At 40.4% G+C, this 27,974-nt stretch overlaps 1 protein-coding gene across 1 annotated transcript; it reads left to right on the top strand.

Moving 5' to 3' along the window:
* Nucleotides 1–106: 106 nt before the first annotated feature.
* ANKDD1B (ankyrin repeat and death domain containing 1B) lies at nt 107–27,116 on the top strand (the record flags this gene model as incomplete). Its single annotated transcript, XM_082300875.1, is given in 17 exon segments — nt 107–182; nt 3,925–4,028; nt 5,993–6,046; nt 6,048–6,065; nt 6,069–6,191; nt 7,890–7,988; nt 8,073–8,177; nt 9,965–10,063; nt 11,612–11,710; nt 13,570–13,668; nt 14,580–14,678; nt 16,236–16,334; nt 20,154–20,252; nt 22,980–23,075; nt 25,748–25,946; nt 26,598–26,729; nt 27,058–27,116. Coding segments are annotated over 17 exon segments (1,659 nt in total).
* Nucleotides 27,117–27,974: the final 858 nt, after the last annotated feature.

Genomic DNA, 27,974 nt, shown 5'->3' with positions numbered 1-27,974 from the left:
TCCTGGGAACCGGTTTGTCGGGACCAGAGCAGGACACCTCCCTCGGCACAGCGGCCTGGGGCCCCTTCCCTTGGCTGAGGAGGAGGAGGAGCCCAGGGCAGCAGTAATGAAGGGTCTGAGCCGCCTGGTCCGCGCCGGGGAGGATGCCGCGCAGGGAGTCGTGGCAGCGAGCCACGAGGACCGTGAGTCCGCGGGGTTAGCGGCGAGGCCGCCCGGGGGGCAGCGCAGTCCCGGCTTCCCGGACTGCTGGAGGCAGCGTGCCAGGCCCCGTCAGGGCTGCTGGGACCCACCCAAACCTGCTTTCTGCCATGACCGGAGAACAAAATGAGCGCTGGGGGTTGGAAAGGACAACGTTAAACACGGGCTGTTGTACATGTAGTAAAAGACATCAGCAAACGTATGGATGTGGGATTGGGAGCTGGGTTTTGGGGTGTTGTGTTCCCAAGGGCAAGTCCCGCAAATTTCCCACTACCCTGCTTTAACTTCCCTTCTGAACTGCTCTGAGAGGGTTCGCTGGTATTAGTCACGTCCCTGGAGCTGAGCATCTGCCACCAGTTTCACAGCCAATCTGGGCCCCCATTTTGGGAGGCACACAGAAATCAAAGGACCTTGCACTCAGAAACAAAACCCAGCGATGGGGTCTCCAGCCTTCAACCTGCAAACCAGTCTGTGAAAGAGCAGACTGCTCTGGCATGAGCTGCAGTTAGTGAAAACAGGTGATTTGTGGAAACTAAGCGGTAGTTGCCAAACCCTGTTTCGCCCCAGTCCTGTGATCACAGCATGACAACCAGGAGCCATTATATTGGGCTGTGGTTCTTGCTCCCAGGCTGGCAAAGAGGGCAGAAAAGGAAAATAACTAATGAAATATCACCATTGTATTCAATAGGTAGTTTTTCCCATTACTTCTTTGAAACAGAAAATTACTATTTTAGAAAAAATCCTAGTAACTCAACAAGACACCTACATTGCTCTAGTAATTTTATTTCCCATAAGAAGAAAACCTAGAGAAAACACTGAAAATGTTGCCAGATTATTAAATATATTATTTCATTTTTAGAAACAACAGGGTAAAAATATTTTTATTGCTATTTGAATCCAAATATTGTTGATGTTTTCTATTTTACCTCCTTGGACGTCTTCAGCCAATTCAAATTCTGGGTTTTTTTCCCATATACTTTTTAAGATAATTGTGGATTTTATCTTATGGACACCACAACAGGAATTTAAAAACAGAGCAGGGAGGTAGGGACACACACATTCAGAGATTTTCACTGTCCTATAAGTAATGAAACCTCAGCTGCATTTTTTTAGTTCATTGAAAATCATCCTTATTTGTGGTAGTCCTGAAAGACAGAATGAGCCTCTAAAGTAAGACATAAATAAGAGAAAAGGAAAAGATTGAAGGTACCTCACTTTTTGTTTAGAGGTCAACAAAACAATTTACTTTTCTGCGCTTTTAATTACTTCCTTGCTCTTCCAAAAGATGAAAAATCTTGGGATGTCTGATATACTGCTGGCAGGGTTCTCTACAAAGGAAACCAACTGTATCAGGAAAGGAAACAAAGTACTAATTTCAGTTAGTTCAAAAGAAAAATTGGATATAACCATTTAATTGTTAAAATAGCAACATGCAGTTATGATATAAGCCAGACATCTTGTATGGCACCAAAGAAAATACCCCCTAAAAATCCTGACAGTCACACATAGAAAGTTGATTGCTGCTGTTACTTGAAAATAGAGTAATTGCTAGTAACAGGAGGAGTGCCAAATTCTGGAGATCCCTGCTTGGTAGGCTTCTGTAAATCTGTAGTCTGACTGCTCTGTACTCCTGTAATTTCATCCATGAAAAAAAATTTTGCAAAAGCATCAAAAGTTTGGGCAACAAATCAGGGTCATGGTCTTTATTGTCGTGGTCCTTAACTCCTGAATTACTAAGAAGTATGAAGAGGGAGAGATTATTAAGAAACATAATGCACAGAACAAAAGGTCTATTTAACAGCCTGTGGACAATATATGGCTTCTGGACAGGAGAGAAAAGATCACTTATTAATTCTTTGTCAGAACTATGAAACTATCCTTGCTGATGCATATACAGTAAAGAAAAATCATTTTATCTTGTTTATTGAAGGCAGTATTGAGTAAAGTCTTGGGATTGTTCCTGATTGTCTTAAGATGCATTTATCTTTGCATTCTCATGTAAGATACAGCAGGCAGCAGGAACGAATGTGGTCTAGTTGTAATTAATTGCAGCTAATTAGTACTGTACGTTTTTTTCCGTGTTTGCCATAAATTTGCCTTGAGGTATCCTTTGGCCACTGGTTTACCTGACTTTGAAGTCAAGTTAGTAGAAAACTCGGTTGGATACTTCCTTAGGGTAATGACTATGAAAACTAGAAGTGAGACATTTATTCTTCAAAGATCACTGTTCATCATGATGATTTTACTGTCAGCAATGCTCCTTGTCACAGATGCCAGAGATGCATTTTTATTTGCAAATATTTTTTCATTTTGTAAAAAAATTTCCTTGTGCCCCCATGTTGTAATACAAACAACACATATTCTGTGTTTTCCAGAGAAGTTTGGAAGGATGCTTGTTTTGTTTGAGGCACTTTGATAATTTCATAGGAAAACTGGAAACACCTTTGCAAGTATCCAGTTTAATTTCTGATTCATTTTGTACAGTAAAGATGTGATCATTCTCTCTGAGATTATAGCCACAGGTAACATACAAAATGCAGGTAACATACAATTAAGCCACAGGTAACATACAATTAAGTGAACGCTATCCTGATCTTCCTTAGTATGCTCTGCAGTCAAGCTGTGTTCTTATTAGGTGTAATATGGTAGGATGAACTTTCCTGAGAGGGCTCTAAGGAATAGATAATTGCTGTAGTTCCTGGTCCAACGGAATACTGTCTCCCTGGTGATATCATTGGACAAGTGGCCTTCAGCCCAAAATGTTCTAGACAGGAGATATCTAACTAATTATATTTTAAGTGTGAGATGCAGTGGGATTAAAAGTGTCTACTAACATGTTTGCAACTGATTTAACTGCTGTGCTATTTTCTTCTAAGTGAATAATTATATGCTATGGTAGAAACATGAAAAATATTCTGACCTCCAGCTAAACCAGTTATCAGACTTTGGAATTTTACTTTTCAAAGTTACTGAATATGCTTTGCAGCTGCTTTAACTGACCAAACAGGTGTTAATTTTTGGATTGAGACATTAAAGGAAAGTCTCAGTTTAAAAGCAAATGTCACATTGTGGCCAAATTTTGTGTTCAAGTAGACACTTTCCTTCTTTCCTTCTTTCCTTCTTTCCTTCTTTCCTTCTTTCCTTCTTTCCTTCTTTCCTTCTTTCCTTCTTTCCTTCTTTCCTTCTTTCCTTCTTTCCTTCCTTCTTTCTTTCTTTCTTTCTGTCTTTCTGTCTTTCCTATGTAAAACTCCCTATTTGGTCGGGCTTTGTTTGTTTGATTTGTTTTTCCAGCCGTGTCATACTGTTTGTTTACTCCTTTACATATTTTGTGTTTCAGTGGTGTGTTCTGTTTTAAAATAGAACAATTTCTCAAAGAATAGGAAATAAATGCTGCAGTTTGTACCATTCACTGCTATGCCTATGCAATAATTTGGGACTCAGATAGTAAGAGCTTCATAAACTGTTCCTGTGAGTGCGAACTCTGGTAACCCATGTTGTGAAAAGTCTCCCTTTAGTTGCACTTAAAAGCTGAAACTAGAAATATTAGCCAGACATCTCTCTAAAGGAGAAAAATGTAGTCATGAAACACTTTGATGATGAGAAGCAAGCAATTCTCATAACATTAAGTCACTACAAATAACAGAAAGTAAAACCACTATCATTATCCTTTACGTTGGTTATGGCTACTTTTTTAATAATACATTTTTTTATCATGTTTTTCCACAGTGTTGCCAGATGAGAGAGAATTTCAGTATGCTGCTAAAATGAACAATTTGGATACCATGGAAAAGCTGTTTAAAAAGAATGTTAATATAAATGCTGTAGATACTGTGAGTATGAAGTGCCTGACACATCACTGATATGAAGGGTGACTCCTTGGGGTTGTGTGGTGGAATGCCAGCATGCCAGCAGGCCCCCTCAGCTGCAAGGTGGCAATGCTGCAGAAGTGCCCTCTAGGACCTGACAAAGAATCATTTCATGCAGACATTATGGACATTAGGACTTGTGCAACTTAACTCTCAGGTTTCTGCATTTAGCCAGTAGTCAGGGTATCACATTGGGAACTAAGGACTTCTCAATTGTGCCTCTGCTCTAGTATTTCCTCAGAACTCTTTGGTGACTAATTTCTCAAGTTCTCAACCTTTCTGAGTGGGATGACCTCACCCCACAGTCACTTCAAGAATGGATTAATGCTGCTAGCATTACAAATTTCTAGAGAGAAGTATTACTCTTTGGTTTGCATGGAACCATGGGAGCATTCTACAACGTCCTCTGGCTCCAGCCTGAGCTCAGAGTTCATATTACCCTGGATAAACGAAAATGTATTTCTTATGCTGACTTCAACACTAGGCCTAAAATCTGAGGATGTATACTTCACAGTAGCTAAATACAGCACTGTGTTCCACATGAGAGGTAGTTCAACAGCAACGGAGCAGTCATTATATTAATCTGGGAGTTTTGCATAACAGTGTATTCTCAGTGGCTACATGTAAATCATCCACCCGTGAGTATCCAATGTTACTTAATTCTGGGTTCTGAAAAAATTTGCTTCCCATGCCCACATGCATTTTCACCCACTCGGGAATTTAGAAGATAGTATGATGCATTCCTTGATTTGTTTGTGAAACAGACAAGGAGACAAACATTTCTTCTGAGTATGCTCCTCTTGAATACTGAGAGTATCAATTACATTATGCTCTGAAAAGTCACTTAAAAATAGTTCTTTCTTGCTTCTTGCTTCCCAGAATTCAGGAAGTTAAACTAAACACATTTTCAGTCCAGTAGTTTGAAACTTTACTCTGTCATCCTTAAACTAGACCTATAGTATGAAAGAGTTACTAGCATAACTTCAGAGGTGTTGTGCTTTGATTGATTGTCCTAATAGGGATGTAGCTTATGCTGGCAAAGCCATTCTTTTTGCTAATGTTGATCATTCCTGCCCCTGTACTCTCAAGCCAAATAAGAAAGCTGTCAGAAGGTGAGCTTTTTGACAGTACTCTTTCTGTATAAGAGGCTTTTTTCTGACATAAATACACATCATAAATCCCACCTTTTTATCCTTTTGATACCTATAGCTGTAAACTTAAATTTATACATGAAAAAGTCAGGTGATCTGCAGAGAAGCTAAGAAAACAGATCCAAACTGACTTTTAAAATTAGTTGGTTAAATCTCTTAGACATCTTTGTATGGAAACCGTCAGTGACTTACGTTAAACCTAGTTATGTCCACTTTAATTGAAAGCAAAACTTTCTCCAATAAAGTTTGATTCAATTTAACAAATCCCTTTAAAATATATGCCACTAATTACTTTATGGAGTTCTTCCTGAGAAGCACTGAGCCCATTCGCCTCTGTCAAATTACTCACTGTTTGCAAGGTGCTAGCTTTCATTTACGTAGATGATGACTCAGTCTGGGAACGTGACTAACACTGAGTGAAGGAGAAATCTCGTCTTGCATTGCAGAGGTTTAATCAAAAGGAAGGAGGATACCAAAAGCAAATCTAATTGTGTACATATAGCCCTCAGCTATTCAAATCACACCATGCAATAAAATAATAAACGAGGGTGCTCCTTTTAGTGCATGCATCTCCCCTACGCAGTGTTTTACTACTTAATTCCACTTTGACATTTTGATGAAGAGACAATACTATGTATACTAACAAAATCATCCTGTTTTTACAAGAATTCTCTAAGATCAATACCTAAATTCTATCCAAGGAAACGAAACAAAATATGTAGATAAAGACCAAGTGTGAGTGTTGAAGGAGAAATATGAAATAGTATGTATTAAAAGGTACATTTGGTAATAATCAGAGAATTCCAAAATTCTGATCACCTGCACAGGGAAAAGAAGTGTATTACAGACCTGACAAACAAAGCTTTGCTTATTCCAGCTGAAGCGCACAGCATTCCATTTTGCTGTTGCGGGAGGCCATGTGTCCGTGGTGGATTTTCTTCTTCATCACAAAGCTAGACTTGACATGGCAGATCAGGTAAGCTGGCTTGTTGTGATTCACATGTATAGGAACACCTTTGGGGAACAGTAAATGTAGGTATATTTCTTGTGCTCCCAATTGTTCGAAATCAAGAGCTTGCACTAAAAACCTCCTGTTTTTCTTAGAACTGGACATATTTATATGAAAAAAGCATTTTTAGATGAAAAACACATTGCCCAAAGTATTGTCTAACTTGAATCCTGAGTGAGCATAAAGCACCTCCCTTGGCCAGGTGGCAGTGCTTTGTCTAATACAGCCAAGGATATTATTTGCCATATGTGCTCCAGGAGCACACTGCTGACTCAGTTCAACCTAGTATGCACCAGGAGCCCCAGGTCTTCCTCTGTCAAACTGCTTTCCAGGCAGCTGGCCCCAGTTAGTATTGCTGCCTGGGTTTGCTCCTCCTCAGGTACAGGACTTTGCATTTCCCCCTGTTGAATTTTGTTATGTCCTTGCCAGGCCATTTCTCCAGCCTGTCAAGGTTCCCCTGGATGGTAGCACACCAATACAGTCTATCAGCTATTCCTCACAATTTCATATCATCTATAAATTAGCTGCAGGTACATTTTGCCCATGATTCAGGTCATTAATGGAGATGTTAAATAGCATTCCCAGGATGGATGCCTAATGGGCATTGCTTGTGACTGGTGTCCAGCTGTTCATAGCTTGGAAGGTTTTACAGGTCAGACTTCTGGGCCACAGCCACAAATTTTGCCCAAGCCCAGATTGATCTTATTGCCTGCATACTGAGTACATGTTCCCTCCATTGTTTTCCACTGCAATTTCTGCAAAATCAGGAAAGACATCGATAAGCTGGAGTAGGTCCCATGCAGAGCCTCTAGAATGATTAGAAGCACAGCACATGGTGTATGAGGAGGTATTCTAATATCCAACCTAAACCTTCCCTTACACAGGTCCATGCCATTCCCTCTGGTCCTGCCAGAGCAGTGGCTGCCCCTCCTGTTCCCCTCAAGAGGAAGTTGTAACTACAATGAGGTCTCCCCTCAGTCTCCTTTTCTCCAGGCTGAACAGACCAAGTGACCTCAGCTGCTCCTCATCCTTCCCCTCAAGGCCCTTCACCATCCTTGTGACTCTCCTTTGGGCACTCTCCAATAGCTTTATATCCTTTTATTGTGGCACTCAAAACTGCCCCCAGCACTCAAGGTGAGGCTGCACCAGCTTAGAGTAGAGCTAGTCATATATTTTTTAAGATATTAAAAAACGGGGTTTTTTTCTCCTATAAGAGAAAAAGGTTTTACAGAATTTGAGAGAAGAGAACCTTAAAAGGGGCCTAAATGGAAAGTTATGGTGACTCATGGAAATGTAGTCATTACATATTATCACCTGAAACGTCATCCACCGCACCCAAGACTATCTATCTTGATGCTTTCTGGAGAGAGAAAATAATTTCCTGGTAGGACTTAATCCCCCCATCTTAAAATGGGATCAGTCCTTCTCTAGGGATGCCAGACCTTGTGTCAAGAAGAGGTCAAACATTTAGCTAGGTCTTGTTCTACTGCATTTAGCTTAATTTAAGTGAGATTAATCCCACCCACACTGTCAAGTGTTAATACTGCTCTTCTAAAAGCCTCCACATTGGAACCTACTAATACACTGAATCAATCAAAAAGATTTAAAGAAATTTCGCCTGAGGTATTTTGGTGGTAATTTCTGCCTTTGTCATTTTATTTGAAGCATGGCCTGACAGTGGTTCATCTCGCAGCTTGGACTGGAAATCTGGATATAATGCGAAAATTAGTTAAAGCAGGTGCTGATCAAAAAGCTAAGAATGAGGTTTGTTGATGACAAATTTTTACCAATCCTAAACATGTTTATGTTGGAAAAAAATCACTTACTGACTGATTTACCATTTTTCAGGAAGGAATGAATGTTCTGCACTTTGCAGCTCAGAGCAACAGCATTAAAATAGTTGATTATTTCCTCCGAGATCTTCATCTGAATGACTTGAACAAACCTGATGGGGTACAGTGTGTTTCTGTTTATTTCTTTGATGTCATGAGGCTTTTGTTTTGGGGGAAACAATCTTGACTTGGGGAATTTCAATGAATTTTAATTTATTGACAATTAAATATACTTTTAATTACTGACTTGGATACTGAGAAACAGGTAAAAGAAACAGCCAGAAAAGCATTTAGGAGCAACACCTCTTTTCCCTCTTTGCCCATTTCAGTTGGACTGCAGACACCCTCTCCTCTGCTGTCCTTGCTTTTGCTGAAAGTGGTGCTCAGTCATGGTGAGGCAATGGGAGGCAGAAGAGGTTGGATTCAGTCCACAGTGGATTCCTTTTTTCCTGCTCTTTGTTTCTTACCATTTTGCTCTGCTCCAGAAAGCTTCTTCCATGGGCTAGAGTCACCTTGTGGGTGTATCTCCCGCTCTGTCTCCTCCCTTGCATCTTCTTGTGTCTCCTGCTGTATCTCCCCTTGTGCATCCTCCGTGCCACATCAGTGTCCAGCCATTCTTAAACACATTTTCACAGAGGCATGGTTCTATGATGGGTTGAGTGTTGGCACGTTGTGGGACAGTGTGACTCAGTTTGGTCCACTGTGGAGCCAGCTGGAAATGGCTGTGTGCAGCACAGGGCAGCCTCTGACATTTCCCACACAGCTCATCTTCACAGACCCCTGCCCTTACCAAAACCTGCGAGTTATGGCCAACATGGCCATGTTTCATCAAGGTAGAACATAGAACTATTTGCAGCCATCCTACAGAGGAGCACTGACTCTCCAACCGTGCCTTGTCCTCATCAGGTTTTCTGTGTTTTTATTTTTAATTCCAACAATGTTGGGATCTTGCTTTGAAACATTACGTAGCTAAGCCAGATATTTTATCTTTACATGAGGAAAACTTGTTCTTGTGAGACCTGGCACCAAAAGAACAAATCTCCCGTATTTTTTTTCTGAGTTTCTTGAATTTCATTGACCCAAGAGTGCAAAATTCTGAATTCTTTTTACACATGACCAGTCTGACAAAACAGAGTTAATTTAACAAAGCATACCTTTGAAGTTTCAGGCCTTGGGAAAGAAAAGGTGAGGAAGCACCTTCTCTTTGCTGAGGTTGTGTTACAACTCTCTATTAGGTGCATACATTTTTTTTCCTAGGCATTTCTGTAGGTTACTATAAGGCATGATATTAAGCCATTTTAACTAGCTGGTTATATGCCTTAGTGTCTGAACAGTGGTATGGTTTTGTGTCAATATAACTTTCTGCAGTTGAGTTTGTAAATGGTTTGAAGAGTTTTTGTTAGTTTCAATACCACCAAAACCCCTCTACAATGTACAGTGCTAAATTCAGGTCTCCTGGATGGAACTTCTGAGATATGTCAGTTTTGGTCTGTGTTTGCAGAATTTGGATCAAACAAGTTAACCCATGGAAATAAATCTTGCAATTTCTTTGCTGCCTGTTTCTGAGCATTAATGACACAGTTATTTTGATAAATATTTTCAGACTGAGAAAAAATAGGATTAAAAGATTTTGAGTGTATTTTCCACTTTTTTACCATTTCTAAACAGTTCTTATTTATTTTATTCAAGATATGCAAGATGTATAATCTGTTTATTTTCACTAAGTATATTTTTTAATTACTTCTCTTCTTCTATTTATTGACTATTGTGTTAATCTCCTTAGCCATATAATATGTAAATTTTAATGTAGGATACACATACACATATGTTTGCCATATATCCAGTAACTAGAAGTAAAGTATTTCTACTTTCTGTAACACTATGTTCCTTTCCATAATTGTTTTCTAGAAGGGTAGAAAGCCATTTCTTCTGGCCTGTGAAAAAGGCCATGTTGACATGATAAACAATTTGATTGCTTTGAAGCTATTTACATCTGAAAAAGATAAGGTAAATGTTTATTTTTCACAGAAGTACAACTACAAATGTGCTTACAAAAGATTATTTTGTTTCACTGTAGTTATTATACAATCAAAATATCTGAATATGTTGCATGGATGCTACAGTGCTGGTAGTGATATATGTGACCAACAAACATAAAAGGATGATGATTTTTTAGTGATAAAGGGAAGACAGTGGGATGATTGCCAGGAGATTTTTCCATAACATTCATAATTCATGCAAAGCAAGGCTAGCATATGCCTGTATGTTGAGGGATGTGGGAAAGCCTGGTGGTAAGGGTGTCAGCCTCTGTTCTGGGAGATTGTATTTCCCAATGTTGCACTCTGTTTGCCTGTGTCTGTGTGTCACTGCCTGACCAATTTTTCAAAGGTGTTTAAATACTTCAGGTTGCAAACAAACACCTCTAAATTCTTTTTCAGAGGCACCTTAACACTTCAATCTGATTGAGTTTTCTTTGACACTGTATTTTAAGGTATCTTAGTAATTTTCAAAGTCTGCTCATAAACTTATTTTTTCTTACTTGACTATTTCTGGAATGAGCAAGTTACTATTTCTCTGCATCAGAGGCATTTGAAGGACAAATACATTAAAAATTGTGAAATTGTCAGATACTGCTTTTACAGAACAACATAAGTGCATGCTTGGGAAGTGATGTTGGTTTTTTTAGTATTCTGGTAACAGTTTAAAAACTTCAGTGCACCCAGAGCTCTGCTGTGCTAGGCAGTTTATCAACAGAGGTTGAAAGATAGTGTTGTCGCAGACATGTAGCATGTTAAAAGTGTAAACAGCACCAGGAAGTAAATGCTGTGGTCCTGCAAATTAGCCAGGACAGAAACTCATCTCTTAGGTCACTAAACCAAATCACACTGTAACCATTGTTCTTAGAAAGGATTCCTGCTTCTTCCCACTCAATGATGTGAATGAAAAACTGTTCTGGACTCTCATTTTTCTGAGGGTTAGAATTCTTCTCCTAATTTTTTTAGCCATTTTTATATTATTTCATATGCTAGCATTTTCTTTGAGTTCAAAACCTGCTGCTCTTTCTGAAGTTGTTCTTTGTTTTTATTTGCTTGGTGGTGTGGTGTTTTGGTTTTGTTTTTGTTTCTGTTTGGTGTTTCTTAATTTGCTGGAGAGAAATTGCACTGATGGTGACAGAGATCAAAGATTGCAATGTTGATATCAAAGATTGCAATGTTGATATCAAAGCCATGACAAATTTCTATACGCTGACCTGGGTTTTTTTAATCTTTAAATCAGTGGTCTCTGGGGCCCAGTGTAGTTCTCATCCTTGTGGGAACCAATACCTGAAGTTTCAGTTTGATTCGTTTGTCGGGAGTTAGAATTTTTGCAGGTGTACAACTAAGTTTTCAGACAACCAACTAGATCAGCAATGTCACATCTGCATACATGGGAAAGGCCCTTTTCAGATTAGATTGAATCTTGGAACATGCTGTGTGGAGCTTTTTGTTGGTTTTAGTTAATGTCTTTACTTTATTCTGGGTTTTAAAATATATTATTTGACATCTTAATTTCAAGGACGGAAATACAGCACTGCATTTAGCAGCCAAAAATGGTCACAGTGAAGTTGTAGAAATTCTGCTTGAAGAGTGGGAGGAAATAAATGACCTCAATCAGGTAAGTAGGCTGAAACTATTGAAAGAAATAAAGTTAGAGATTTGAAAAGTTTTCTAAAAAATCAAATTTGAAAGGAAGAGAAGTGGCACTGAGGAGACTTCATTAGTCTTGCTGGTTTCCTAGTAAATTTGCATCCTGTTTCCTTGTTCCTTGTCCAATTATTAACTTCCACTATAATAAATAATTAACCTCCATTAACTCCTTCAATGTCTCTTCCTCTGTCATCTATTCCTTACACATGTCCTCCCCTGCATTTGGCAAGCCCTTGCATAACTACTGGTGGAAGAAAACAGAGGAAAGTTTTGTTTTCTGTCATCCAGCATTTTTAGCCATATGATCCCCTTCCTTTTAACATCCCACTTTTAATGTTTCTGGTACTTTTCAGCCTATTCATTGAGCCAGTTTGACTTGCATGCCAGGCACATACCATCACATGCACCTCAGCAAAGGGGTCTCAGATTTGTATCTTGTCCATCTGAACTCAGTTGCATGCACAAAGCTGGCTGCAGACACTACCTACCCAATTTGCTTTCCCGGGTTGGTGTTGGTGAGCTCAGCCAGTATATTTGTCGGTTGCACATTAGCTGAGAATGTTGTATCCCTGAGTTAATGTACTCATGAGCTTCATTTTAAGGCTTAAACAAGGAGTGGAGGAAGGAAATGCACACTAACTGCTCATCTCGGTGTTCTTGCTTTGCAAACGGTTCGTGTCTCTTCTGTTTCTTTTGTGGGGCAGCTCGAACAAACTAGCAAGGTAGTTTCCTTTGTTGAATGCCCACTGTGGGAACCTGCCATGTGGCTGATGATTTGCTCTGCTGGGCCAGTAGGCAAAATGTCCAAGGCCCTCTTCTTCCTTTATCAGCAACAGATTGATGAGTTGAGAAGTTCTCTCTTATCCAACTTCTCTGCCGTTTTCAGTTGTGAGGCACAGGAGCCTCTTTGAAATATGGAGCCCTCATCTTTCCAAGGCTTGTCTAAGAATGTCTTGTCTAAGAATCTGCACACAAATCTTGTACTGCATGTGCTCCTGTCTTGGCATGGCTAGTGGGGTGACCTTCCTGTCCAGCTGGAGATGTTCTGATCTGGGTATGAACAGATCTCTCTTTCCACAGCATGAGCAAAGTACTAAAATATATTCAGTATACCAGAATAATGTCAGGATTTTAAGCAAAGAAAAATTAGGATTTACTGATTCTTTCGTGATTGTTGAAACACCAGAGTAACTTTCATTAAACCTTTGTGTATGTTAGGTGTTGAGAAACAGGGATTAGATCATTGTGTAGCTGATGTAACCTATTTTAGAGACTTGCTGTGGAGACATGGAGACTCTTTCAGTGTGAAAAGATTTGAAATAAATATGAAACAGGATTATTTCTGCTAAAAGTTCTTCTTATAACTGGCACTTGGGGTTGCGAATTTGTCAGAAATCCATGGCAGTGTACTGACAGAAACTGAAATGCACTGTATGTACTAACGTGCTAGTGGTGTTGCCTGGTGTTGAATGGCAAAAATTCAATTGTTGAATGGCAACAATTGCTGCCCACCACCTTTCTGTCTGTGCCTCTTGCTAGCAGTCTTCTTTGAAAAGAGCATGATTAATGCTTATGAAATAGTTTTCTGTATTGTAAACCTTACTGTACATCTGTCCAGATAAACATCATCTGTCACTTAACTGTTGGTAAGTTGCCATGTCATTCAAGAGGTAACTTGGGACCATTCAGGTTGTGTTCTCTTGGGTCCATCTCTCCTCTCCTATTGAGCTGGATGAGCCCAATGGAGCCTACCAGATGTGTTTTGTGTCTCAGTCTCATTGTCTCATGTCTTAAATTGGAACAGACATTTTGTCTCTTTTGGTCTAGAATGAAGAAACTCCATTTTACTTGGCTGTTGAAGGAGGTCATGAAAAATGTGCTGAACTCTTACTGGAGGCAGGGAGTGACATTAATGTTTTAACTCAGGTATGTACACAGTATCTCTCCTAGTGGGATATACTAGACTGTGGAAAGGACCTTATTAGCTAAGGATATTTGCTCTGCTTTTTTTTTATGAAACTGGGAAAAAAGTAGAATGGGGAATGTGGAGAGTACTAACAGAATAAAACCGATATGGAAGAAAAATAGCATTAGATTTATTTGATGGGGTACTGTAGTGGAGCTTTTTATTTCCTCTATGCCCACTAGTACCACATATGACTAGAAAATGTAATCAACTAGGATAACTGAAAATCCTCCTTTTTGGCAGTGTATGTGGCTGATCTGATGACAAACTTTTTATCTACATCTGGTTCCTGAACTTCAGTCCAAGTCATATCTGCTGAATGGCTTTGGCTAGCCTGCTGCATGAAGTTTATGATTACAGCAGAATGAGAATTTGTTTAAGCGGAATTATTTTCTAAGATGTTTTCTATTAATTTTTAAAAATTTATTTTCTATTAATTTATATTTATTTTTCTATTTATTTATTAACTATTCTATGGATTGATTACTTAATATGACTGCACTTGCTTGGTAAAGGTCTAACAGACTAGGAGACATGCTGGCATCGTTGTCCATGGCACAGTATAGATGATGATGCTGCTGATCTGTCTCTTTCTTAAGAGAAGTTGAATGGCGCTATAGGATACTGGTGTTCTTTAGTATGTGTGTTGTGATATAGTAAAAATGGGAATTTCCTTCACTGTTTACAAAAACATCATACTAACTGCTGATCCACTTCATTTTGTATGATTTTATCAAAGGGTTTTATTGGTGGAGGGGATACGAACACAAATTTTAATGCAAGATTACCCTATATTTATACCTCTCTTTAGTACTGTTCTTTTTTGCAGCAATAAAAATGTAAGTTTTTCTATCTATCAAATTTCTTTCAGAACAATACCACTGCTTTGCAGGTTGCAATTCAGAATGGACATCTATCCTTGGTTACTTTCCTTATTGATAAGAATATTGACCTGATTCCTAAACCCGAGGTCAGTGTTTATCAGAATAACTCTTCTTCTGCTGCTCAGCCTGTCCTGTGTTTCCTGGGAAATTCAGACAGCTGAATGAGATTGAGTAGTTCCTTGAATTTTTTCCTATATACATTATTATTTGGTTTCTAGATGTAGTTTGGCAACACACACAGTCCAATAGAGACAAGGTCCTGTTGCCGAGTGCCTGAGCAGGGTGGTGCAGTGCAGAGTAGACGTGGCCAGGTTGAGCCAAGGGCCAGGCACTTGGAGAAGGGGAGCAAAGCACCCTGCTTGAACTTAGCAGTAGTAATGTAATGCTAGTAGTAATGCTATGGGCAAAGGGTCAACACTCATAACTGATTTTGACTAAAGATAACTAGAATGTAAATAAACACTTCAGTGCTTTCACCCTCTGCAGGTAAATGCACCCTCATTGCCTTCAAAATCTGCATGCCAACATTCCTTGTGATTTAAAAAGAAAGAGATATTTACATTATCCAAATCCTCTCTCAGTTTAGATAGTACAGATATTTGAGATTTTCTATGAATAGGAAATTATTTTCCTCTTCTACAGTACGGGATGAAAATAGAACCTGGACTTCATGACTTATGCCATGATCACTGGCCTCTTGCAGAAAGCTATCAAGGAATAACGATTTGTGATGTCCTTGAAATGTTTTAAAGGTTGGGCAGTTGTTGCACTGCTTGTCCTCATTAGCAGAAGCAACTCATAAAATTGTAACTTACATTTTGAAAATATTTCCAGCACAATGTTACATAAGAGCTTGCTTTATTTTTCTGTAGCCCTGAAGAAATGGCTGTGTTTTATAAAGACACTGAACTGGTGCCTGGCACCCATGAATGGTATTGGTAGGGAATTATTCTTTAGCTGTATTTTACAAGAAAATGATCAGTCACAGGTTCAACATACAAAGTGATCTTACCAATCTAGTGTGGATTTTGACTGGTGTTGCATCTGTGCCCTGGTTATTTTAATAAATAACCACTCAGATAAAACCTCTGAATTTCTTACTAGCTGTAATTTGTCATATTTTATAAATATGACAGCAAGTCAGTTTAGTATGAGGAGTGTTTCCAGCAGCAACATGTGACAAGGGTTTGTTCCTGGAAGGTAAGTTTTGACATCTGTTTACCAAATACAGAATGAGTCTGTCTCCAGGCTATTCAACAAAGGGCAAAGCCACTTTTCTTGGGGGGGTAGGAACATTACCCTAATCTCTCTGTTGTCAGGATAGCAGCATATCTCAGGTAGGAACACTAAAGAGGAGTGCCTTGTGGCATTCCTAAGTGGTGGCACACTGATGCACACCCAATGCAGTCAGCATTTCCAGTCTTCTCAGCTGTATTTGTTTATCCTCTTCTGTGGGTGTTGCAGGAGCAGGCTACCACCTCTGGTACAACTCCACACATCCAGGTGTGTTTTCTGCAGTCTTGAACCTCTGCTGGAGCATGTCACCTTTGCAAGGGGTGGGCTTCAATAAGAGCCTCTTTCTGGTTTGCATGAACTTTTAATAACATACCCAAGTATAACAATTTATTATTTTCCCTCCACAGCAGAAGAATTCCCCTCTCCATTTAGCAGTTATCAGTAATAATCTACTCGTAGTAAAAAGCCTTTTGGATGCCAATCATGACATAAACTCCTTAAATCACGTAAGAAAAACTGGGAATTTACACAGCTTCATTGATAAAGCAGAGATTATGTGGGTTTTGTTTGAAATTTTTTTTTCCTTATGATACCAGGGTACAAAAAAAGAGGAAGGAAGAGGCAATTCCTCTCTAATATTTTTGTGTGTGTACATATGTATTAGTCAGTGGTACATGCTGTGCTAATACTGTTTGAGCAAGATAAGGATAGTACAATGCTGTATACTCAGAAAATGTTTGGGTAATGTATTGTTCAAATGTTATGATTCAAGTGTAATGAATGACAGAAACGTCTCATTGGTATTGGCTTCAGAGGCAAGCCCAGTGCAGAACTGGGCTGGGAAAAAAATTTGGCTGGAAAAAAGTTAGATTTTCCTTAAAGCAACCCACCGTGTGGGTTTAAATCTGTGTTTAAATCTGTGACCAAAACAGTGCTGGTAAGACACCAGTGTTAAAGCTGTTGCTGAGCAATGCTTGTGCAGCATCAAGGCCTTCTCTGTTTCACACTCTGTGCCCCCAGGTGAATTGACTGGGTTGCTCAGGGAGCTGGGAGGGGACACAGCTGAGCAGAGGTGAGCAACACAGCAAGAATGAATGACAAGGTCACAGATCTCTGTGATGCCATCAGTGAGAGTGTTCAGCTGTTAGCTGAAAGGATGGTGGTTTGAGCCCATCCACGGACAGCTACACCTATCTTCCTCACCTTAACCAGGATTCTTTGGCCCTGGTTGGTGTCAGTGGTCTTTGGAGGCCTGGTTAGTTGTTGACCAGTTTGCTGTGCATCAGATCAGTTCACTGTAGACCATATCCACAACTGACGTGTGCCATATTTACTTTGGTGCTGCCATGCTTAATCCTGTTTTGCTGTAAAAAACCTCCTATAATTGTTAATGACCATTTCTGCTTTTGCTGTGTTGTCTATCACTTTGTAATGCTTTGCCTGGTAGAGTGATGATAAAAGCACTGGCTTGTGCCTGGTCTTGTGTTTTAGGCCCTACAGTGCCACTGTCTGTGTACTCAGGTAACCATCTCATGGAGAAAATAAAAAATTGCACCTTTTCCTTTCCCTCCTTGGAGAGGCGCTTTGTTGAGAGAGGAATGAATAGCGTCTACCCCTTTTTCTCCCCCAGGACAGGTCTCTCCCACCTTCTTGTAACACTACTTGGTTCCTTGAATATCCTCGTATAATCACACTGTTCATACTAGTGTGTGTTGTGAGCATGGTTTTGATTATTGTGAATAACAATTAACAATTAATTGGGAATGCCACACTGGGATTCACCCGGAGGCGGTCAATTCTCAGGTAGTATTGTGTGTGGACAGAATTTGACATGTGCCTGGGGCCATTACTGCCTCCAGTAGTTTGGGATTTCATGCCCTAGCTCGAATGTAGTCCCAAGTAATTCATATACCATCTGAAGGAGGGGAGCCTTGCCTGCCCTAATGAAACACAGGGGTTTTTAATGTTGTATTGGGCCTGGCCCTTGCTAATGAGCTGCCATCCAGTGCCTCAAAAGAGGATGAGGGTTTCCTGACCAAGGAGCACACAAAGGGACACTGAGAAAGTCTCCTGCTCTGAAGCCACCCATATGGACACTGAAAAGGTTAGTTAGTTGGAGGTGCCACACTGTTGCTTAACCAGAGACCCAGCCCTCAAATACAATAACTGTGCCCGAGCTCCAGGAGAAATGATGGAAGTAAATGTTGATTTGGTTAGAAAGAGAAACAGCAGCTCTTGCTGAGGGGCAAAAGGGGGAAGATTCAAAAGAGGACAGGAAAGGGAAAAGACAAGAATGACAACAGAGGCAAAACTACCTGACGTCCATCTCTGAATGACCTCTTAGGTAGGCAGCAAGTGTTCATCCATCAGCAAGGTGAGCACACTGCTACCTGACTGCTCCAGTGCTGGGAAGGTAGGGAAGCTCAGCTGCTGGGGTCCATCTCTAGGGACTAAGGGATTGCCAAAGGGATCAGAACAGAGGCAGCCACTCATAAGTCTCTGGAGATGGCTCTTACTGAGCATGAATGCAAAGTGTCTCCTCAAAGAAGATACTGCAAACCAGCAAGGCAAGTAAACTACCACAGAAGGTATCCAGTATCTGAGGGAGTGGTGGTAGAGGCGGACTACAGTGACCTGGCCAACAACTAGGCCTCCAAAAATCTCAGTGATATCCAGTGCCCATGGTCCATATGGCAGCAGATTGTACAGAGCTCGCAGACACTGGCCTCTGACCATGACAGACTCCAATGGTCCAACTGTGTACTGGCCTGCCACCTGTGGCACTTCAAGGAGAATTTATCTTTCCCCTCCTCATCAGTGTTACATCTCAGCTGTGGAAAGACTGTCCCAGCAGGTCTGTTGAGTCCCACTGTGGGCACTGTGGCTCCTTGTTAGGGAAATGCATCCCGGTTTCCCTCATGACATGTAGGGATGCTCACCACGATAGTGACAAGGATGAGTCTTTGAGAAATCTGTGGTTCACCCCTTCCCATTGTTCATTTTATTGCTAGAGATTAATTTATACACATTTTTGTGGAAGTCGGAGGCTGTCATTTGTGGTTGGAGTAAAGTATGACGATAAGACTTTCTGGTCACATAAAAGAGAATTCTGTAAATTTCTACAACACATCTTTTGGAAATGTTTTGTGCTTTGTCTCTAGCTTGCCCTAAGTTGCATACAGTAGGTAATGATGTATCCCTAAATTTCTGCAGGAAAGAAAGTAGGGTGTATGGCTAATATTTTATTTATAGGAATAAAAAAGTAAGGTAAATATGTGAGATCATGTGATCATAGTGTAAACTATAAAATTAACTGATGAGACTTCTAATGTGGAACCTGAGCTTGGTGCTTCTTGGAGTGCAAACTTTTAAGCTAAGATCTAAAGGCCAAAAGGTCTCTAAACAGACCTACAGAATGTAAACTTGCAATGTCAGAGAAGCACAGGCACAAAACACTCAACTTAGAAGGATGATGTGTCATAAAAAACATACTATGGAACATTCCCTTATGTGCAGGACTTCCATAATTACTCCATTATTTGCTGCTGGATTTTCTTACTCTACTTTCTGAAGAAGGATAAATAAATACATAGTTAGGAATATGTAGCTATGTAGAGACTATACAACCCTCCTTTCAGACCCAAAGTTTTACTTGAAGCTGAATGCCCCTTTAGCTGTATTTCTTGTTAATGGTTTGGCCTTGTTTAATGGTTTTGGTTGGGTTTTTTTGTATGTGTGTTGTTTAAGGTTCACTGAACCCAGTACGGAGCAGGTAGACTTCAGCTATATATATATCGTAATTTTGTGGTAGGGCTGACTAAAAAGCTCTGTTGTGGATGTGGCATATTGTAATATTCAAAATTATGGATGTTGAGTTGTCTTGGCATGAATTTCAGCAGAGAGAAGGTTACTTGAGAGGATAAGATGGGTGTGGGATGGTGCCAGTCGCATGAAGACCTCTGTCCAAAGCACCTTGTCTTGAGAGGGAAGAGAGAGAGAGAAGAGAGAGAGAGAGAGAGAGGAGAGCGAGAGAGAGAGAGAGAGAGACAGAGACAGAGAGTGTGTTAGTTTACAGCACATTAGAGGGCCATAACAGCAACTCTTTCCTGAGCCAGCTGGAACTTCTGCCTGGCTTTCCTGCAGAGATCCCATACGCTGTCTTGTCTGCCTGAAACAAAACCGGCAGATCTCTCATGATTTCCCTCTGTTCAGTATTTTCTCACCAAGGTCACCTCTTGTGAATCTATTTTAGATTCAGCCTTTGAGCATGCTGCTTCTAGCAGTGAGTTTGAGTTAATGCATATATTTGGTGTCTTTAATTCCAGAGGCAGGAAACCCCTCTACATCTGGCAGCTGATCTTGGCAATGTGGAGTTGGTGGAAGTGCTGCTGAAGTCAGGCTGCAATCTCAAAACTGTGGATAAGGTAAATTGCATTCCTCACACATCTCAAGATTACACGATGTTACTTTTTGGTTTATAATCTTCCTTACAGAGGTGCATAAAGCACATGTTGCCACTTGTGTTTGCTAAGTAAAGCTAACTACAAAGGAAGTCTCCTTTTAGTATTGCTATACCTGCAGCTTGCAGAGATCTGAAATGGTTTTGTGAAGAGCTGTAAAACTTCCAAGCTCTATGGTTTGAAGGATAAACACTGCTTCCAGAGACTTTTCATGGAAAAAAAGGACTAGGCTTGCAGAGAGGAAAATGGCCTGCGGGTGCTATAACTGTGTACCTGCAGCCAGACTTATTGCCAGGGGAGATGAAGCTTCACCAACTGCAGTGGTGGAGAGTTTGTCCTTTAGCACTCCGGGTCATCTGACATTCCAGATCCATTCAGGTGGATACTTAAACCCTGAGATGATGTTCTGCCTGGAAAGATAGAGGCAAAAATGGCAGTGGCTGGAAGAAGTACCAAAGCAAAGTTGCTGGGGAAGTGCTTTTGAAAGGACAGAGTATCAAACCCAGTATTTACAAATTCTGCTAAATTACTGCAAGATTGAGTTTCCCCTTTTACACTTTTACCATTTTTCTTGATTTTCTGTATGACTGAGTTGATGGATTTGATGTTTATTATGAGCAAAATCTCACCCTTTCATATCTTTAATAAGTAACTTCCCTGCACAAAACTGTCCTGATGAGAAGTGAAGCTTTATGGACTAGGATTGTCTTGTTTTGCCCTAGCCTTATATGAGGCCTGGGGCTCTGAGGGTAGGGTGCATGGTTGGTATGTTTTGGGAGGCTGAGGTAAGATGCTGCATTGTAGTTAAGCCTTTCCATTTAGAATCATGCCTACACTTGCCAAAGAGCTGCAGTTCTCATAGGGGTCAAGCCACAATGAAATCTCATCCACTTCAAAGAGCACCTCAGCCACTGGAATATTTTTTCAGCCTATTTGTATTCCAAGGGCAGACCCAAAAAATTACTTATTGCCTATGACTTTAAGCACCTACAAGTCTTTGAGCGAGAGAGTGCCCTCATATTACAGCAACACTGGTAGAGTTCAGGACTTGTTATGAGAATTTGGCTCTGAACCAGTACAAGTTCTGGTACAAGCCACCTTTCTGCATTGGCTTTATTTCTTGGAGTAGCTTTTTCCTTGCTTATTTGCTGGATGACCCCTGAGGCCATGCCACTGATGGGGACATATGCGAGTACAGTGCCCTTTGAACCGAACTGGTGCTGATATGCCAAAAACATTACTGTCCTTGCTGAACAGTAGACAGGAAGAAGAGGAGCCTGCTTTGATTGCACAGTGTTTTCCTGGCCTCCATGCCCTGGCAGCAGGAGTCCTCAGTCTCCAGAGAATGTCATGCATCTGCTTCTGTCAGAGCTCAGGGAATGCACTCTTGGGAGCTCTTCTTTCATCCCACCTGCAGATAAAACTGTCTTTGGTTGTGAGTGATAGGGCACAGAGAGCTCCCCATATGCAAGACTGCTGTGCTACATGTGCATGCAGGATGCCAGCAGTGTCTGCTCTACCACAGGGGTACAGAAACACCCCCTTTATCCACTCCCTCTCTCTCCCTCTGGGAAATACAGAGTACCTCTCCAGAGGTGTGCCCAAGGAGCTCTTGTGATCTCTGGACTCTTCACATATAAAATATGCCTATGCCTAAAAGATTTAATGCAATGTAAATTCTTTGGCTTCCAATGTGATGCTTTTCTAAAAACAGGCTAATTAGAATGATTTTGAGCAAAGCCAGGAGCTAGAACTCAAAATGTGTATATTAGGGAACTTTATACTATCTGGAGAGTTGAAATATGTTATAATTTCAACTAAGGGATTGGCTTATTTTAGGGATTAATTAAGGGATTGGCTTATTAATTAATTAAGGGATTGGCTTATTTTAGATCTGATTTTCTAGAATGCCTGGCACTTGTTATGTGGAGAACACCCAGAATACTTAAATCCAAGGCAGTTGCACTCAGTGCAGATCTGCTGAAAAAAGACAGTTTCAGAGAAAACCCTTTAGAGCCACCGTGACACCTGTACATCGACATGGTGATAGAAGAGATGGGTTCAGGTAGACTGAGCAAACCCCTGCAGCTGCACTTAAAGCAATGGCTTTTAGTAACTGTGACTTCCTCTATACCCATGAAGCATCATCCTGTAGTTGTGCTCCTGTCAGCTGTAATGAGAAAGTAATTCTCCTTTCATTCTGTGAGCCACCTTCTCTTACCATCTAAAACAAGGCGTAGGTTTGCCTTTTAAGTTGGAGATTTCCAACTTTGCCAGCCTATCCATCTGAGATGCCAGTTTAACCCTAGCACGGGAATGGACTGTATTTGTGGTAGCTTTCAGCCTGTGATATCTGGGCTTGAATGAACTTGGATGCAGTAACTGGAGAGTGCAAGCTGGTATGAAGTATGCAGCAGTCTGAGTGCAGGTTTCTGAAAGCAGCTGTACCTCACCAAAAATTCTTTAGTGGGGAGTTCAGAGTGGGGGAAAATTGACCACCTCTGCGCTGAGGGGATGCAGCATATGCAGAGCATAGAACTTTGATTGTAGCTACCCAAAAGCCATAAAAATGGTAGTAAATAGATTTTTCTGTAGAAATAAAAGGGGATGGGGCTCTGTAAACAGTTCCTGTGTTTCTTCTATGACATACTTACCCAAGATAATGTTCTGATTCACTGTCTCTGCTTTCAGCATGGAAAAACTGCACTAGCCATGGCATCAAGGAGCCATCATGCCCTCATTGTAGATATGATCATTAAAGCAGAAAGGTATTATGCCATGGAACAGGTAAGAGGCATCTTTCATTACACTCAAGATACCTAAGGGAAAAGCCAGTTCTGATTTTGAAGTGCCTTTTGGCTGAGGTGGTTCCTTTCGGCAGGCTGCAAGACTGGCTCTGATGAACTAAAGTTAGGATTGGGAATGGAAAAGTCTCTAGCCCATCCAGGTTTTACTCCTGACTAGCTGTAAAACTGTAAGCAGATCTTATCCTTTTCCTGCCTGGTGCTCTACACATAAAGGAATGGAGAGAGATCTAAGCCAAATCCATGATGCCATCATGTGCTGTGCCATCAGCACCATGGCTGGGATAACATTGGTTAAACATTGGATAACTTTGGTACAGTAAAATCTGCCGTTGAAAAATAGGCGAGTGAAGATGTCTGTGACTCCTTTGCTAGCAAGGGCTCAGCTGCTTCAACAAGAGCTCCCTCTTTTGTTCCTTGCGTATTAATTATAAAACCATATCAATGAAATACAAAAGAACTTCACAACAAGGGTGAAGGACATGGCTTAGGTTATCTGAATTTCTCACCTTCTTTCCCTAGTTATTACTTAAATGTAAGCTGCATAGCGATGGGCTTCTCTGGAGCGTTACAAGTAACTGCCATATGAATTTGTGACTTCGTTCTCTCTCCTGCTTCCTGCTGAGTTAGCCAAGTGTGTAAGCATACTGATCCTGTCCCAGAGCAGGCACAGGAATTAGCCAGTTTTACCACCCTTCTCCTGCCCTGAGTGGCCAAATCCATGACACCTAGTGTTACAGGGCTGGTAAATAACAGATCTAGATTTATTATTGCAAAAATGCCGCCACGAACACCCTGTATTGTGCATTTGATTTGCATCAGTTCAGCTAGAGCTGTTAGGTATATCATGGTTTCTTTTTGGCTTAAAGAGAACCACAGAAGATGTGACAAGTCAGACAGCAGTAAACCCATAATGTTCTCAACCTCTTGGCATTGTTCACTGAATTTCCTGAAGAGAAGAAAAGGTGTTAAGTAGATGCTTTTCTGCAAAAGCACCAGAGATGTTGGGAAATACAAACATAAGTGTTTGTATCCTGTTGCCTGAAGCTGAGAGTGCTGCTTTTTGAACAGCTTAAATCTTACGGGTATGGAATTTGATGCTGTTCAGGTGGTGTTACCATACATGGAACTACAGCATTTTGAACCATTATTTTAAGGACTGTCTTACATTCATCTGACTTATCATTTGTGACAAAGCATTAGTTAAAGGAATTGCCATGTAGCTGAGAGGAAGGGCATATGATATAAAGTGTGAGTGTCTTCCCTCTGTTTGCCCTTTTCTTCTATTTATCATTTCTACCCAACCCTTCTCTATCATTGTCCAGGCTGGGTTAAACTGGATTTGAGGGCAGCTGTTACCATCCCACCTTGCCATTGCCTCAAAACACAGTTAGCAGCAAAGAGCAGCTGTGCTGCTGCAAAGGGTTTCTTTTTTTTCGTTTGCATGAGTTTTGTTTTGTTTTGTTTTGTTTTAAATTAAGCATCACAAGAAAAGCATCTAATCAGACAGATCCTGAAGCTGTCCTGTGGAATGTCCTAATTACCTTGCATGTGTCAGGAAGCATGAAATAAAGTCTGTACCAGATGAAGGGAATCAAACATACATGACAATGCTTAGTTACTGAACTGAGACTTTTTTTTCTCTCCGGGTCTCTCATAAGACTAGGAAATAACACTGCTGTATTTTTCTGTATTTAATTTGGAATGAAGCACTTTATGCTTAGCATTTTTAAAACATGGCATATTGCCATTTCCTTTTTTGCTTGGTATCTGCTTTGTAATCCTCTGTCAAATTCCTAAAGAAATTTTTTTCCCTTTGAAGATTGATTTGAAACAGAACTAGTACATGAACATAATGAAATACAGAAAGAGTTGGAGTTTACCTAACTAGGAATGTTCCCTGGGCACTGCTTAGCTAGGGCTGAAATCACTGATTGACATGGTTTTTGCCAAGGTGCCCAAACAAGAGCTAACCCCAACACTCCTGTTTCAGGTGAACCATGCATACAGTAGCAACATCACTTTTAATCTGGAGGCTAAAATCCATGTGGTTTGGTTTTCTACCTGATTTTACTTATGCAGGAATGACACTAGATCCATGTTCAACACATATGTGTGTATTGGTGTTTAGACACTTTGCTGATTGGGGGTCCCCATGATAAACCTAATGGCTGATCCTGCCAGCAAAGGATCTGGAAGTCCCCACTTCAGCCAAGTGAAGCTGACAGGGTGGAGGAAGGAACAGCTTGAGCAGGTGCTGTGCCCATGCTGTCTACCCTCCCCCTGGGGGGAGATTAGTGCTTTGAGAAGCAAGAGATAAGAGTAAGAACTGTACCTGAAATCCAGCTGTGTTCTAAACACGATATATAGACAGAGCCAAGCAGCACAGCAGTGCTGGCACAACAGTTGCTGTCACTTTGCTTTTGTGTATCAAGTACCAGAGAAAGTGCCTTGTTTCGCAATTAACTTAGTAATATGTAGCAACACACAGAGGAACTCTTTGTTTCAGTTCTGTTTCTAGGAACCATACACAGTTCCTGTACAGGCACTGACCAAATCATCTGTCAGTAGCTACATCTGGCTGTTCAAGACATGGCTCACTGAGCAAAGGCTCCCAGCTCTGTTATAAAATTTATCATCTGCTTTCTTTTTCAGACACAGCTAGCTCATAGTGGTAATAGGTCAGACTTCAGTGTGTCCTTCAAACAAGATCACAGTATACAGACCAAGCAAATCCGTTCTTCCCTTTGGAATCTAGCATACACCCAGTTAAAACCCTGTGAATGGAAAAAACTTGCTGTGTTCTGGAAGTTCACAGATGAACAAATTAAAGCTATTGAAGAACAGTGGACAGGTAACAATATCTGAATGGGCAAACATAATACATAGGACAAAAAACCTCACAAGGCAGTGTTGCTTTATAAACTATGTGAGTATCACATAGTGAAGGGGTACAAGCCTTGTCCCTGGTTCCTGGGAAGCAGTGCTGTAGCAGTACAGGACACTTCTGCTCTTCCTCCTGGCTTGAAGCAACCTTCCTCTTTGGAGATCAAGACTAGAAGCCATAAGCATCATAGAAGGGTCTTGCGGGTCATGCTGCAAGTGAGGACCTGGGGAACCTTATGACATAGAAAGATTTTGCTCATGGTCTGTCTGCACAGCTGCCATAAAACAGGAATTTCTGGTTTCAGGCCTCTCAGGTGCTGGGAAAACAATTGTACTTGTTACTACTATTACAGGGTGTATTTCCACAGCTTGGAGAAAAATGAAAGGAAAAATTATTTTTAAGATGTATTAGGTGTTTTTTATCTCTTAACAGTAGTGTTAGGATAAAACGTGAATTTTTTAAAAAGCTTTTGTAAGCTAAAGTCTTCATTTTTCTCCTAGATAAGAAAGGTAATAAGAGCAAATGAGTAAGTTCAAAATCTGTTGGAACTCTTGAAGTGCAAAAGCACAGAATACACTGTTTCTAGCATATTGAGCAAATACTTTGTGTATTGCATAGGGAAAAAAAGTTACAAGGAACATGGAAACAGAATGTTGCTCATCTGGTTACATGGTACGTTGCTGGCTCATCAGAATCCTGTTAAACACCTATATGAAGATCTGGTGGATGCAGGATTTCAGCCTTTAGCTGGTAAGTTGACACAGAGCACATTGCAGTGTCCTCTGCGAGACTGCAGTGCCGTGCCGAGGTCCCTGCTGGCGCTGGGGAGCTGTGGCCAGGGCGGGGCTGGAGAACACTTTCTTATTTTCTGGGACTGCCCTTCCTGAGGGGCGAGGCTCCTTGAGAAAAAGGATTTATGTCACACTTGAGGTTTCTAAAGGAAGACAAATGTGCAAATTTTGCTTCCCTCCTCTGTCCTGCACACATGGTTCAATTGTGACTGGTCAGCCTTCAGTTAGATTAGTCTGACCTTGTGCAAAGCAAAGCACACCAAGCATTTTCTCTTTGTACTTTACAGAGAAGATCAGAGCTTCAATTAGCATTGGCATGGACTCCAGGAAATGTGTCATTTCATGAGCTCATCAATAAAACATGGCATATATGATGGAATTACAAGCCAGATGGAAAGTGGTGTTCAAATATCCTTTTGGGAAACAAAAACCTTATTTTGAAGTTGTACAACTTTCTCCATCCTGGAAGAACTTGCACTCCTGAAATGGTTACTTATTTCTCAAATGCTTGCTATATAGCAATATAAAACATTTAAGAGTAAATGGCTGACTGGTAGTTTATAACTGTGAAGGCAAGATTCCCACTTATAATTTCTACACCTGACCTAACATTGATAAAGTAATTCTGTATTGAAACTGCAAACTAAACTACTTTGTGTTTGATGTGAAATGTAAATAAAATGTCTTGTACATGAAAAAAATCAAATTTCATGAGTGAAAATTATGTATATAAATCAATTAACACTTTCAGAAATAAGCTGGCATCTGGCCTCATTTGGGATTCAGGTTTTTCTAAATTCTTGCTAGGATTATGACAGATCTTTCTACTGCAGCATTTGATTTATGTAGTGAAGATACACAAAAATGTCATGTATAAAATCCATGTGTAGCTGGCTGCAGAATTTTCTATCATGGCATAACACTGTATACATACTCCCAAAATAACATTTGATATTTAATACTTAACACATCTAGAAATCATTTACCTATTTCTTATTCATATCTTGAATTAATACTTGGTAGCATCCTGCTGAATATGTTTAAAGGTTTTCTTATTACTGAATATATTTAATATCTAAAAAACTATGTAAATGTCTATCTTTGTGATCTTCTTTATAATATAGCAATAGTTTTATCATGTAATGGAAGAACTGAATTGCCTTTTCTGTTTGCATTTAGCTAGCATTATTTTGCACTGAATCCT

Source organism: Coloeus monedula (genome assembly GCF_965178545.1).
Source record: "Coloeus monedula genome assembly, chromosome: Z".
Lineage (NCBI taxonomy): Eukaryota > Metazoa > Chordata > Aves > Passeriformes > Corvidae > Coloeus > Coloeus monedula.
Note: the sequence above shows the minus strand (reverse complement) of the source record. Positions and strands in the feature narration are given on the sequence as shown.